The 15085-nt window shown below is 43.0% G+C and overlaps 1 protein-coding gene across 2 annotated transcripts in view; it reads right to left on the bottom strand.

Moving 5' to 3' along the window:
* Positions 1 to 996: 996 nt before the first annotated feature.
* arrdc1b (arrestin domain containing 1b) overlaps positions 997 to 15085 on the bottom strand; it is a 57240-nt gene continuing 43151 nt past the window's right edge. Inside the window, exons 3-9 of one of the 2 annotated variants that reach the window (XR_010456335.1) lie at positions 13535 to 13585; positions 10817 to 10971; positions 8750 to 8932; positions 7218 to 7394; positions 6179 to 6644; positions 5867 to 5997; positions 997 to 5144 (exon numbers count right to left, since the gene is read on the bottom strand). Coding sequence is in view for 1 of the 2 variants with exons in the window: in XM_064972016.1 (XP_064828088.1) it covers positions 5930 to 5997; positions 6179 to 6644; positions 7218 to 7394; positions 8750 to 8932; positions 10817 to 10971; positions 13535 to 13585 (1100 nt within the window). In the remaining variant the exon portion in view is untranslated. Of the gene's footprint in view, positions 5998 to 6178; positions 6645 to 7217; positions 7395 to 8749; positions 8933 to 10816; positions 10972 to 13534; positions 13586 to 15085 lie in introns of both variants that reach the window. The other variant, XM_064972016.1, reaches the window with a different exon arrangement.

Raw genomic sequence — 15085 nt, 5'->3', positions numbered from 1 at the left:
AGGCGCTACAGAGAATAAAGCGTATGGCCCAGTACGTCACTGGGGCCGAGCTCACTGCCATCCAGAACCTCTATACCAGGTGGTGTCAGAGGAAGGCCCTAAAAATTGTCAAAGACTCCAGTCACCCTAGTCATAGACTGTTCTTTCTTTCTGCTATCGCACGGCAAGTGGTACCGATGCACCAGGTCAAGTCTGGAGCTAACGGGGCCCTGAACAGCTTCTACCCCAGGCTATAGGACTGCTAAATAGTTAGTCCAAGTAGGTCTTTGGCTATCTGCATTGACCCCCTTTGCACTAACTTTTTTGACTCATCACATACACTGCTGCTACTGATTTTTTTAAATCTATTTTGCCTAGTCACTTTACCCCTACTTACACTACTGTTCAAAAGTTTGGGGTCACTTAAATGCCCTCGTTTTTGAAAGAAAAGCATTTTTGTTGTCCATTTAAAATAACATCAAATTGATCAGAAATACAGTTTAGACATTGTTAATGTTGTGGCTGGAAACGGCTGATTTTTAATGGAATACCTACATAGGCGTACAGAAGCCCATTATCAGCAACCATCACTCCTGTGTTCCAATGGCACATTGTGTTAGCTAATCCAAATGTATCATTTTAAAAGACTAATTGATCATTATAAAACCATTTTGCAATTATGTTAGCACAACTGAAACCTGTTGTGCTGATTTAAAGAAGCAATAAAACTGGCCTTTAGACTAGTTGAGTATCTGGAGCATCAGCATTTGTGGGTTTGATTACAGGCTCAAAATGACCAGAAAGTATTCATACCCATTGACTTATTCCACATTTTGTTGTGTTACAACCTGAATTCAAAATGGATTAAATATATTTTTATTCCTCACCCATCTACACACAATTCCCTATAATGACAAAGTGAAAACATGTTTTTAGAAATTTTAGCACATTTTATTAAATGAGGTACTAAAATATCTAATTTGCATACAGTACCAGCCAAAAGTTTGGACACAACTACTCATTCAAGGGTTTTTATTTTTACATTGTAGAATAACAGTGAAGACATCAAAACTATGAAATAACATATGGAATCCTGTAGTAACCAAAAAAGTGGGAAACAAATAAAAAAAAATATATATATATATGACATTCTTGAAAGTAGCCACCCTTTGCCTCTGACAGCTTTGCACACTCTTGGCATTCTCTCAACCAGCTTCACCTGGAATGCTTTTCCAACAGTTTTGAAGGGGTTCCCACATATGCTGAGCACTTGTTGGTTGCTTTTCCTTCACTCTGCGGTCCAACTCATCTCAATTGGGTTGAGGTTTGGTGGTTGTGGAGGCCAGGTCATCTGATGCAGCACTCCATCACTCAAATAGCCCTTACACAGCCTGTGTTGGGTCATTGTCCTGTTGAAAAACAAATGATTGTCCCACTAAACGCAAACCAGATGAGATGGCGTATCGCTGCAGAATGTTTGCTGCTGTGCTAATTTAACAGAAAGTATTCTGACCTTGGCAAAGGCCATAGAAGTCAGTGTTTCCATGGAACTAGCTGATAAAGAGGCTCAGCCGTAGAGTTCATCAGGAAAGTGCAGAGTTGCTACATTTTTCAAAACCACCATAGGCCAAAAACATCTGATTGGCTCAGAATATAAACTGGTTTGGATCTGACAACTAGCTTAATTGGTTGAAACACTAAACAGCATTTTTTTAAATCAATGGGTAGTGAGCTCATTGTTATGGTTACCCTAGATAATTAGGCCTAGATCATTCTAATCACTTAACCATACTGCCATTAATCTCATAGGCTACTTGAAGTTCTTCCATATTTCATTAGTTAAGTAGGCAATTTACCATTTCTTCATCCATGTATGCGTTGGATTGCTCGTCCAATTTACTATGATGAAATGCAAATTGGTTATGATCGACGATAGGTCAGTCATCCAAGGACACTGTAGTAGGCCAGTGACGTAACAAATAGGTCAGCGGGAGGGGGGATGTCAGGGAGGGGATTTCTGTGCGCTCTCTAACATCACACATTCTAAACCCTCAAATGATTTACCTCACAAGTGGTTTGTACATTCTGGTGTATGTAAAAAAATTATAAAAAGAATGTCAAACGATATACCGTATATACAGGGGCTAACTTTAACTCACCACTAGCTCTGTCTCCAGTGGTTGATAATGATATAGGCCTGTAGCCCACACACCTTATTTGGGTCATTATATCATCACAGCAGGTGGTGGAGCTGAAGACAAGGCAATAGTCTAGATGTTGGCCCCAATATTTACTTCCATTATAAAATATCCAACAGTGTAGCTGTTGCAGCATGACAAAAATTAAGCAATGGCCACATACCAGCATAGAATATCCAGCAGTGATTCTGCACATTATGTGAAATGTGAAATTAGGTTGCCCTTGCAGATTATATTCCCTCCATCACTTGGCAGGTATGCAAGCAGACATGAGCTCTGTGGTCCATGTGTGACACAGGGAGGCTGGCGGATTGGGGCTAAGCAGTTTCTATGGCAACAGAGGATGAGTGATGCTGCGGTAAACAGTGAGGTGGCGAGCCCGGGGATGATGCCTGAAAAGGCTTTTTCTTCATTGCTCTTCTCACGCTCTACCCTGCTGCTCCCATTGTCATGGCTACTGGACAGTCTATGGGCCATGTCATTGTCAAAACATTATAAGGAAGGAGGCTAAAGTATAGCATCTCAGTCACACCACGGCATGTAGGATTACACAGGCAGAACACAAGGCATATGTTCCCATCTTTTAAAGCAGTTGATAGACCCATTTCCTTTGACGGCACTTGAGGTCACCTTTGATTCTCTATCATCCAACCACTTATAGTATCATAACATGATATCTTTGTGCTTTGGGACAGGTAAATATAGGGCCCAAGAAACCCTTTTCCTTTGCAAAACCAGTACAAAGGATATGTCAGATTATCATTTTATTGGTCAACTGTACAATTTTGATTGACTATGGTGCTACATTTTTTTCTCCATAATATTTTTTCTCTCTCAAATGGCTACCATTTGCACCAGAAAACTGTTCACAAGTAGAAAAATACAAAACCACATGTACACCACTCACCGATTTGTGAGGGGAAAGAATGCACAACGAAAACATGGAGTTTAGAAAGCTATAGTACCTTTGGTGAAGAGAAATAAAAACAGTGGGGCAGGATTGATAAAAGCAGCATGAAATGACTTGAGAACTAAGCTGCCGTACCAAACACGGAGATAACAGAATTGCACATTTTTAGTCTTGTTCTTTTTCTAGGATTAAAAAAGAGGAGATGCAAGGTTCACAAGCAGAGCTGAAATACATTTGAGGAAAATCCTCACGGGTTTCACAGCTACTTTAGTATTCATTCAGTGCATCTTCAGTCCAGGGGAGACCAGTAGATAAAACAGGGAGGGCCACAAAAGCCCTCCCAATATTCTCCTAGACAAAGAGATCCTATTCCAAACCTCTAGCACCTGGATGAGGATGATGACTATGCAGACTAATGGGAACTGGGACCATGTAGTTAAGGCTTGTTTTAACAACAACTCAGCGGACATGTACATTACACAGTATGTTTCACACAGTAGAAGGTGTAATATTATGTCTAGTGATGTTTAATGAGTGTATTACATAGTATATTTCGGATGTCACTTTCTGGTCAAGCTGCAAAGCCGGAAGATCTACTTCAAATCAAATAATATTTTAACCTTAACCACACTGCTAACCGTATTCCTAATCCTAACCTCAAATTAAGACCATAAATGTTGACAATATATTGCACATTTTGATTTAGCAGCTTGGCCTTATTTTCAGGAATCGTATGTTTCACACAATAGTAGATGGTAAATAAAGTAGAGGTGTGATTTCTATGGTTCTTTCAGAGCTGATGCCTTATTACTTTAGAGCAGTGGTCTAAACTGCAGATCAATTCCCAATATCATCTGCCATCTATTTTCTGGTATATGACGGCTTTGACAGCACGAGGCTGCCATTACAGGAGGGATGGCTATATACATTTATTCCCACAGCAGGTGCTAAAGTTTGTCATTACAGAATTGTAGGAAACATAAGCCACAGTGTGGTTGGCCTAGACATACAAAAGGAGGCTGTCATTGAGACAGAAACAAGACATACAAATCAACATAAACACACAGTGGATGATATTGCCTGATGTCAAGTTGTAAAACTGAGCTGTCCAACGTTATCAACTGCCAAAGATAGGAGGGGCGATCACCAACAGGAACTGGTACACTACATACACATCCACACACAACAACATATACATGCACTGTTTCAAACTGCCAAAAAGTGCTGTCTTGTGCTTGAACATTTCACACTGTTGGTTGTCGCACCAACAAATGTGTTATCTGCATTGACTGCCATTTCAAAAGCAACAGAAACCCTGAAGACAACTGTCTTCATCACCACATAGTAATGTAGGTAGAACAGAAGGAGTTAAGGCCACATGGGGAAAATCAGGGTAAAAATTGTATCCAGGGTAAAAGAAAAGAAAAGAGGAAGGTAAAAGTGTTTGCATCAGATGTCATAAATGCATATCAATCCATGCTATGTCAATTACCCCTACACACCCAAGAGTACAATGTCCCGCTTGTCTGTTTCAAGATGATGAGGTGACAAGATATGAAGCCCCTGGTCAGTAGATCACAGGTTGAAGGAGTATTGTTCTACTTAGCAGGCATCATTGAGTTCCAGTGCTTTAGGGCTCTATTCAATCTGCATTGCAGCTTTACAGCGTGCTTGAAATTTAAAGACCATGTTCCTCCTTTAGCGGAGACTGCATTCACTGTAAACGCTGCAGATGTTGGCTCAATGGGAATTGACCTCTACATTTCTATCGTGGAATCTGCAACGCTTCAGCTTTACAGATTAAATAGTGCCCTTAGTGATGGTCAGAAGCTTTCCCAATGGGCAACATTATCTTCCGTTGATGGGCAACATTATCTTCCGTTGATGGGCAACATTATCTTCCGTTGATGGGCAACATTCTCTTCCGTTGATGGGCAACATTCTCTTCTGTTGATGGGCAACATTCTCTTCCGTTGATGGCCACCAGGGGGTAGGCATGCTCAGGTCCTGATGTCCAGCTAGGCCAGCCCGACTCCACCCATCAAAAGACGGAGCCACTGTGGTGGAAGTGGACAGTGATGGATCGGAATTACAGTAGTGTGCACATTTGGAAAGAAACTACAACAAAGGCCAGCTTTTGGTTGTGTCTGAAGGATGAAGGAGAGACAGTAGCAGGCCTACAACAATTTCAAGGCATCATAGATGCAAGAATATTCTCAAATGCAAAAATGTTTAGCCTCCAATGGGCTCTAAACATGGAATGTCCTACCCACTATATGTTTACTCTGAAGTGCTAATTTTAGACACAGTTCATGTTCTCTCTCAAGCAATCTATATAATAGCAGGACATTTTAGTCAGGGAGAAAAAGGGGTATAAACCATCATGACACACACACAAAAAACAACAGATATGATCCCTTTTTTAAACATATTTAGAGCAGGGCTCTCTAACCCTGTTCCTAGAGAGCTACCGTCCTGTAGGTTTTCACTCCAGCCCCGTTCCTGGAGAGCTACCCTCCTGTAGGTTTTCACTCCAACCCTATTCCTGGAGCTACCCTCCTGTAGGTTTTCCAGGAATAGGGTCGGAGTGAAAACCTACAGGAGGGTAGCTCCAGGAACAGGGTTGGAGTGAAAACCTACAGGAGGGTAGCTCCAGGAACAGGGTCGGGGTGAAAAACTAGAGGTGGGTAGCTCCAGGAACAGGGTTGGAGAGCCCTGTTTAAGTGTAACATTTAGGAGGTTAGCGTCTTCTATCCCCTTGGAGCTAGGTCTGCAGTACCCTATTTGTCCTTTAGGGAGTGTAATTGCAGTTTTGAGCTGCATTATGCTCAGTCCCCCTCCTCTACGGCCTGCTGTTGTTGAAGCTGGAGTTGTTGCTGCTGCAGCTCTCCTCATAGGTGGGAGGGGGTTCTGTAAGATCCACATACAAACCAGAGAAACAGTCCGACAAATAGTAGACTATTGTTAATTTATCATCATAATGAAACAGAAGTGATTTACAGAATCAACTCCAGACAGGTTAAACTGTGTGTAGGAGCAGCAAGTGGTGACTAACTATGTAATAGTGCTGTATTAGGCAGGGGTAACTCACCATGTGGGTAGTCCCAGGTGCTGTACTCAGGGGGGAGTATGAGAGGACAGGACGTGGGTACTGGGGTGACGTTTCCCTCTGTGAAGAAAGGGATGGTGGACCCAGTGGACACACAGAACAGAGGTGCAGAGGTGTCGTCGGCACATCGCTGGCTGGGTGGGAAAGCTGCACCGGGAGCGTAGCTAAATGCACTGGGGGACATGGTGGGAGGCCGGCCGGATTGGTCCTGCTGGGAGTGGCTCTTAGTGGGGATCTCCTCGCTGACTGAACCCCCTGCACCCAACTCCTCATCCAGGTCCTCCTCAGCTGGGGGTGCGCTGGGGGTAACCCCTTCCAGGCCGGTGTTAGGGCTGATGGGTGTTGGGGCTGGGGTTGAGGGCATAGCTCGTGACGGGGTCAAGTTGACAGCGATGTTCCCGATGTAGATGGGTAAAGTGACAACCGTCTCAGGGGATTTTAGTGATACCTGCAGCGTTCACAAAGACACAATGTAAATGTTAAATATCCTGTCATCCCAGGTGATCCTTTAAGTACAGTACTGACACAAATCGCTTTGCCATACTGTATGACGACCAAGACATCTGATCTGTTCAGATTACCATAGTTGTAATCCCTGAACTCAAAAGAGACCTCTGAAACAGAGCATGAATGACTTACAGCATACTACATGGCAGGTGCATTGGGTTAATGAGAGGATTACTACAGTATGATACTGTATGAGGAACATTGTCTGGTTCATATTGCAACTATAACTACAGAATGAACAGTATGAGAATGGTTTACCAAGAAAAACTTCCAAAATGACCTTTTAACCTCTAATTATTCCTTAGGAAGTTTTTCTTGGTAAGCAACTCTCGTGATTTTTGTCATTGTTGTTGAGCACCCCTCCTTGCCTTTGTTTGCTGAAGCGTGAAGTGCCCACCTGAACTCTATAGAATGAACACTATACAACTGCTAAAACTCTGAAATACCACCTGTGAACAACATGCTTTAATCGGGTGGATGCCCATCAGAGCACTCGATTGAGGATGTTACTAACCTGGATGAAGTAGTCAATCTCTATGAGGCTGCAGCCAGCCAGCGCAGACTGGGGGAGGGGCGGTACGATGATCTGCTCTCGCCACTCAGCGTGTTTCCCCGCCTTCACTCCCGCCCCCTCTACCTCTGCTATGGTCCGCAGGTCGTACAAAGCTCGTTTGGTCTTATAAGTCACTTTCTGAGCAAGAGAAAAGGAGGAGGGGTATCAGAGACAAGATCTACATCCAACAAACATACAGCCTAGAGTAAACAATACAGACAAACACTACAGATCAAATATATACACTAAAAATACTAAAAAGTATGTGTACAGCTGCTCGTCGAACATCTCATTCCAAAATCCTGGGCATTAATATGGAGTTGGTCCCACCTTAGCTGCTATAACAGCCTTCACTTTTCTGGGAAGGCTTTCCACTTGATGTTGGAACATTGCTAAAGGTACTTCCATTCAGCCACGAGCATTAGTGAGATCAGGCACGCAGTCGGAGTTCCAATTCATTCCAAAGGTGTTTGATGGGGTTGAGGTCAGGGCTCTGGGCAGGCCAGTCAAGTTCTTCCACACCAATCTCGACAAACCACTTCTGCATGGACCTCACTTAGTGCACGGGGGCATTGTCATGATGAAACAGGAAAGGGCCTTCCCAAGACTGTTGCCACAAAGTTGGACAGAATAGTCTAGAATGTAATTGTATGCTGTAGCATTACAATTTCCCTTCACTGGAACTAAGGGGCCTAGCCCGAACCATGGAAAACAGCCTCAGACAATTATTCCTCCTCCACCACACTTTACAGTTAGTACTATGCATTGGGACAGGTAGAGTTCTCCTGGCATCTGCCAAACCCAGATTCGTCCGTCTGACTGCCAGATGGTGAAGCGTGATTCATCACTCCAGAGAACGCGTTTCCACGGCTCCAGAGTCCAGTGGCTGTGAGCTTTACACCACTCCAGCCGACACTTGGCATTGCGCATGGTGATCTTAGGCTTGTGTGCGTGCGGCTGCTCGGCTATGGAAACCCATTTCTGGGTTTCTGACGAACAGTTCTTAAGCTGACGTTGCTTCCAGAGGCAGTTTGGAACTCAGTAGTGAGTGTTGCAACCGAGGATAGACAAATTTTATGCGCTCCATGCTTCAGCATTCGGCCGCTCCGTTCCGTGAACTTGTGTGGCCTACTACTTCGCGGCTGACCCATTGTTGCTCCGAGACATTTCCACTTCACAATAACAGCACTTACAGTTGACCGGGGCAGCTCCAGCAGGGCAGAAATTTGATGAACTGACTTGTTGGAAGACAGTGCCACGTTGAAAGTCACTGAGCTCTCCAGTAAGGTCATTCTACTGCCAATGTTAGTCTATGGAAATTAAATGGCTGTGTGCTACATTTTATACAACTGTCAAGCAACGGTGTGGTTGAAATAGCCGAATCCACTCATTTGAAGTGGTGTCCACATACTTTAGTATATATAGTGTATCAGCATTTGATCAAAAGTTACACCAGTAGCAACATGAAACCGTGAGACGTGGTCTTGTGGTACCTGTATGAGACTGGCCAGCACACAGCCCGTGTCCTTGCCTGACTTGTTGTGGATCTCAGTGGCTAGTCTGATGATCTGGCCTGGTGTGTATCCCCTCAGGTCACTGCAAGCCTTCAGCATGAGGGTGCCCGTCTTCACCAGGAGATAGCTGAACCTCTTAGTGGTCACAGCATAACTGGGTTGCTGGGGAGAAGCAGTCATAGGAAGGGTAAAACAACCAGTTCTGAGGGACAGATGAACAGAGCGTAGTAACAGAAATAAGAGCTGGGGGGAAGACCTCGTGTAATCTTCAATTATGGATGAGAAAGTGGTTTTACTGCGCTCATCGTGCAGAAATCAAATCCACTAACTATCAAACAAAATAAGGCATGATCAAATAAGTGGGCACTCTACAGATAGTCAGTCCACTGTCCTCTTCAGAAATATATACTGTTCTAGTACACAGTCTATAGCCAAGTACTATATATACACACCACCTTTTAAAAGTTTGGGGTCACTTAGAAATGTCCTTGTTTTTGAAAGAAAAGCTTTTTTTTATCCATTAAAATAACTTCAAATTGATCAGAAATACAGTGTAAACATTGTTAATGTTGTAAATGATTATTGTAGCTGGAAACGGGTGATTCTTAATGGAATACCTACATAGGCGCACAGAGGCCCATTATCAGCAGCCATCACTCCTGTGTTCCAATGGCGCATTGTGTTAGCTAATCCAAGTGTATTATTTTAAAAGTTTAATTGATCATTATAAAACCCTTTTGCAATTATGTTAGCACAGCTGAAAACTGTTGTTTTGATTAAAGAAGCAATAAAACTGGCCTTCTTTAGACTAGTTGAGTATCTGGAGCATCAGCATTTGTGGGTTCGATTACAGGCTCAAAATGGCCAAAAACAAAGAACTTACTTCTGAAACTCATCAGTCTATTCTTGTTCTGAGGAATTAAGGCTATTCAATGTGAGAAATTGCCAAGAAACTGAAGATCTCGCTGTGTACTACCCCTTCACAGAACAGAGCAAACTGGCGCTAACCAGAATAGAAAGAGGAGTGGAAGGCCCTGGTGCAAAACTGAGCAAGAGGACAAGTACATTAGTGTCTAGTTTGAGAAAGACGCATCACAAGTCCTCAACTGGCATTCATTAAATAGTACCCGCAAAATACCAGTCTCAACATCAACAGTGAAGAGGCAACTCCGGGATGCTGGCCTTCTAGGCAGAGTTGCAAAGAAAAAGCCATATCTCAGACTGGACAATAAAAAGAAAAGATTAAGATGGGCAAAAGAACACAGACACTGGACAGAGGAAGATTGGAAAAAAACTGTTATGGACAGACAAATCTAAGTTTGAGGTGTTCGGATCACAAAGACGAACATTCGTGAGACAGAAAAAATTAAAAGATGCAGGAGGAGTGCTTGACGACACCTGTCAAGCATGGTGGAGGCAATGTGATGGTCTGAGGGTGATTTGGTGGTGGTAAAGTGGGAGATTTGTACATGGTAAAAAGGGATCTTGAAGAAGGAAGGCTATCACTCCATTTTGCAATGCCATGCCATACCCTGTGGACAGCGCTTAATTGGAGCCAATTTCCTTCTACAACAGGACAATGACCCAAAGCACAGCTCCAAACTATGCAATAACTATTTAGGGAAGAAGCAGTCAGCTGGTATTCTGTCTATAATGGAGTGGCCAGCACAGTCATCGGATCTCAACCCTATTGAGCTGTTGTGGGAGCAGCTTGACCGTACGGTACGTAAGAAGTGCCCATCAAGCCAATCCAACTTCAGGAAGCATGGGACAAAGTCTCTTCGGATTACCTCAACAAATTGACAACTAGAATGCCAAGGTCTGCAAGGCGCTATTTGCTGCAAATGGAGGATTCTTTGATGAAAGCAAAGTTTTAAAGGACACAATTATTATTTCAATTAAAAATCATTATTTATAACCTTGTCAACGTCTTGACTATATTTCCTATTCATTTTGCAACTAATTTCATGTATGTTTTCATGGAAATGACTGCATAATAACACAAGTTCAGACAGTGCTGAGACATTGGTGACTGGTGGTCTTTACCTCAATGTCGGGCACTTGATTGAGGTTGAGCAGGTTGAGTAGGTAGAAGGGCTTCTGGGCCTTGTAGTCCTTGGAGAAGCGAGGTGTGTCTATGACGGCTCTCACACGGTAAACAATTTTCCCAAAGGGCCCTTCAAAGGAGGTTGGGGCAGCCACTGAGTTGGACAGATACAAAACACAGTTATTAGACAGAGCGAGATTGACTACAGAGAGTTTAAGATTGTATACTAAATGTAACTCTTGGACATAAATAATTTCACAATATCAACTTCTACAGCAGCAACATAGACCACAGCTGATTAATGTATTTCATAAAGCCTCTGCTGTCTGCAGGTGAAACCTATAAATGGGAATACGAGATTCTGACCTAAACAGGGTGGCAGTCTAAAATGGTGGCTGGTCAGTGTGTGTACTTTATCAGAGGAGGGCCAGTCAGTGCTTGGTCTGAGCAGTGGGAAGCAGATAGATCAGGACAGGGGGACAGATACTCAGGGCTCCTAGCAGCGCTGTCACTAAGTGTCTGTGCCTATCTGTCTGATCTGCACAAATCCCCTCCTAACAGGACAGGGGGACAGATACTCAGGGCTCTGTGCCTATCGGTCTGATCTGCACAAATCCCCTCCGAACAGGACAGGGGGAGGACAGAGTTTATTTACAGACTTCCGAAAGGACAGAGGAGGAGAGATGGAGGAACGGAAACTAAAGAAGAGAAAGACAAAAATAACAATTCTGAGAGGTTTGAAGGAGGGAGGAAATGGAGAATGGTCAGATTAAGTTTAGTACAAAAGAGATAGAGATGAGAGAAAAACCTTGGAACATCTCAGAGAAAAACCTTGGAAAACATGTTATCTACAATCTGAATACATTTACAAATGTCATACAGGGTTAAAGAAATGTTCATACTGAATATCCATCTACGGTATTCAGCTCATAAAGCACAATAGGTGCTGATACATTCAAATTGGAATGTATTGTGTCCAATGTCATGCTTTTAACCAAATACATTATAGGATTTTCCTATGAATCATTGGAATAAATAGATAATGCAAAATGGAAGACGTATGAAGGACAGAGATGCATACAGAACACACAATTCAGTCTCTCACATTCCCAATATTATCAATTCCAATTCAGCCCTCCTCCTCTTGTAGCCCTTTCCTGCAGACAAATGACCAAATCATCTTCTAGTGGCTTCACGGGTGGAATGTTATTAATATAAAAAACCTGCCAAAAATCTGGTGTTTCTATGTCAAACGGTTTTGTTATATTTCAGCCTTCTGTGATGTATATAAAGTGTAATATTGGGATACAAACAAAAAATGTAATACATTTCAACTCTATATCTGACATGGTACTGGTGTCTTCTTTTTTTAAGCCCATAACCATAAGTGTTAGGTGTATACTTTTTTCCCAAAGTAGACTTGTTTAAGACTACCCTGATTTAGCCCACTGCAGTAAAAGGTTAAATGATCATGTCAGCAGCGGGTGCTTCACAAGGGAATTGCCTGCTGTCAAAAAGGATTAGTGAGGAGCAGCAGTCTGGGTGCAGAAGGCTTGGCAGAACAGACACAGACAGGCTCCTGGCCAGAGGGAACCCAGCACCAGGCCAGCCAGTCACGTCTCCCTAAGGAAAGAGTGGCTGTCTGGCCTCTTCTACCACTTGCTCCATTCCTCCAGCCTCCTCCACAGAACCAAGGGCTCCTTTTTTCAAGTCTTTACTTTAAGTGTTTATGTACATTCAACAATCTTCACAGCACGAACACCAGTTTTAATGTAGCATCCCATTTGGAGGCGCTATAAAATGTGGATTTTAAAGCCTCCCCTGTCAGCCCCTGACCTGACAACCAGCAGGGGGCACTGCCACTGGGTCACGCAGCTCAATTAAGTGCCTGGATGATTCAATCATCAGCTCTATAATTATCATGTATTCTGTTGCCGTTCTGTTGACGACGGGGGAAGGAGGGACGTGGAGAGCAGCAGGGTGATTGCAGGGGGCCCACAAGGAGCAATTAAATAGTGACAGCACTACGGGACTAAAGGAATATATATAGACAGAGTGTAGCCTAATAGACAGACAACCACTGCACTGTCTGTACCCTCACACCTGCATGTACTCGAGTTCACAGTCCAGTCAAAAGCATTCCGGAGAAAACAAGGAATAGCATTCTACATGTCATGTGTTACGACACAAAGGAGTGTCTGTAGGGACATGATAAGTCTCTAGGCTACTGGCACTTGTTTGCTTGGCCTTTGTGTTAGTCCTTGGCCAGGGGTGACTAACATGGCCTACTTTGACATATATCACCCACTCAAACAGGAGATGTTGACACAAAGGGGGCTGGCTGACTAAGGCAGTTACGATTAAAGTGCATGTAGCGCAAGGGCAGAGACATTAGTTTCAATAATGTACCCTACTTCTGATATGAAAAGGCATTTCTTTATTTACCTGAACAAACTGTACTGAACGTTCTTATACCATTCATATTGCTATATTATATCTAGTCCAATTGTTTCATTGTTAGACAAAGAGCCAAGGACTCTAAGCAATACTACAAAAGCAACACACACTGTGCCTATTCAGAAACTTCACGCTATCAGTGGTTATACCTGAAAACCAGATTCCTTCAAAAAAGTCACCAACAACAGTTCAGCTGTACTGCACTGCACCATAATGATATGGACCTATTGAATGCAGTTCCAGCATTATTCCAAACTTACCTGGGATGACAAATTGGAAAGGGAAACTGTGCTCGCCAGCTGCCAGGGTACCTGTAAGAGATAGAGATAGCTTGGTCAGATAGACAGGCAAAATCACATTTAGACAGACAAGACAAGTACAGACACAGACACAGAGCGCAAGGTAGACTAGTGGCCAGTCTAAGGCCTTGATTCAATCAGATCGAGCGTTAACTGGCGATATCTGACACCCGCAACGCTGGTGTTTTGGCAGTGTCGGCGGTGTAACTGCGTTAGAGCTGTCAAATCAGAGCGGCTGCTCGCGTAGTCATTGCCACAAAGCGCCCCACTCAAGTTAGAAGTTCAGAACGGGAAAGTGTAGGCTATATAGAAATAATGACACTCAAATAAAAAATCATTAAACTAAATAATGAGGATTTCTATCAGCCGAATCGAGGTGTAGATTACATCTCATATTCAGTGTTTGAACTTGTAAACAAGGCTGCATGGGATTTATCTTAATGTCTGCTTTAGGTATAATGCTAGGAGCCGCTTGTGGATTTGACAGCTCTAATGCAGTTCCGCCTCCGACATCACCAAAACAACAGCAGATCTGATAGAATCGAGCCCTACATTTTTAACAGCTCCCACAATGGTGTACAATAAGGGATTATGTTTTTCACTCTGCTTTTCTATATCAACCCACTGTGACATTTCAGCACAAAGGTGTGCAAGTACGATGTGTGTGTGTATGAACAGCTCAGTGGGTAACCATGGAGATCCCTTGGTTAAGCACCACACCTGCAGGGCTGAGGGTTCACCTACATTCTTTAAAAAAAAAGGTGCTCTCTCGACCCAAAAAGGGTTCTTTGCCTGTCCCCATAGGATAACCCTTTGAATAACCCCATGGAACCCAAAATAGTTCTACCTGGAACCAAAACCGGTTCTACCTGGAAACAAGAAGGGTTATACTATGGGGACAGCTGGAGAAACCTTTTGGAAACCTTTTTTTAAATTTAAGAGTGAAGTTTATGTGATAAACCAACAACATTGTTCAACTGCAGTTCCAGAGACATCATTTCACTTCTGATAATACAGATAATACAACTTCAGTTTTTGATAGTTTTGTGGGAATACACTCATATTTCACTCATAATGTGGTTTTAAAAGAACATTGTGCCAATGGAGGCGATAAACCAATAGATACTGTAGGTTTCATAATATAGAAAACCTTGTAGACATTAAAGCCTCTCTGGCCATGAATTCCCTCATAAGCCGACAGTCCAATTAAAATGGTTCAGATAGCAGTGTTCGTTCACTGCATCAAGACGTCAATGTGTTTTCCGTTTGTCTCCATTTCCTAAAGGGGAAGCACTCAGGGATTTCCACATGTTCATTTACATCACTTGTTTACTGTTAGAGGAAGCATCTCTTTGCAAGAAAAGGCAAGGGTGTCACACTATGAAAGCAACTCTGCAGGTGACTCATGTAGTAGCCACATTCTTCCACCTTTTCTCGCTCTCTCTTTCTCACTCAACTCTGTAGAGAACCACTCTCCACGTGCTGCTGAGAGAAAGTACAGTACAGGGAAAC

The sequence above is a fragment of the Oncorhynchus masou genome, chromosome 8 (assembly GCF_036934945.1).
Source record: "Oncorhynchus masou masou isolate Uvic2021 chromosome 8, UVic_Omas_1.1, whole genome shotgun sequence".
Taxonomy (NCBI): Eukaryota; Metazoa; Chordata; class Actinopteri; order Salmoniformes; family Salmonidae; genus Oncorhynchus; species Oncorhynchus masou.
The sequence above is the reverse complement of the archived record's forward strand: the minus strand, read 5'-3'. Positions and strand labels throughout refer to the sequence as shown.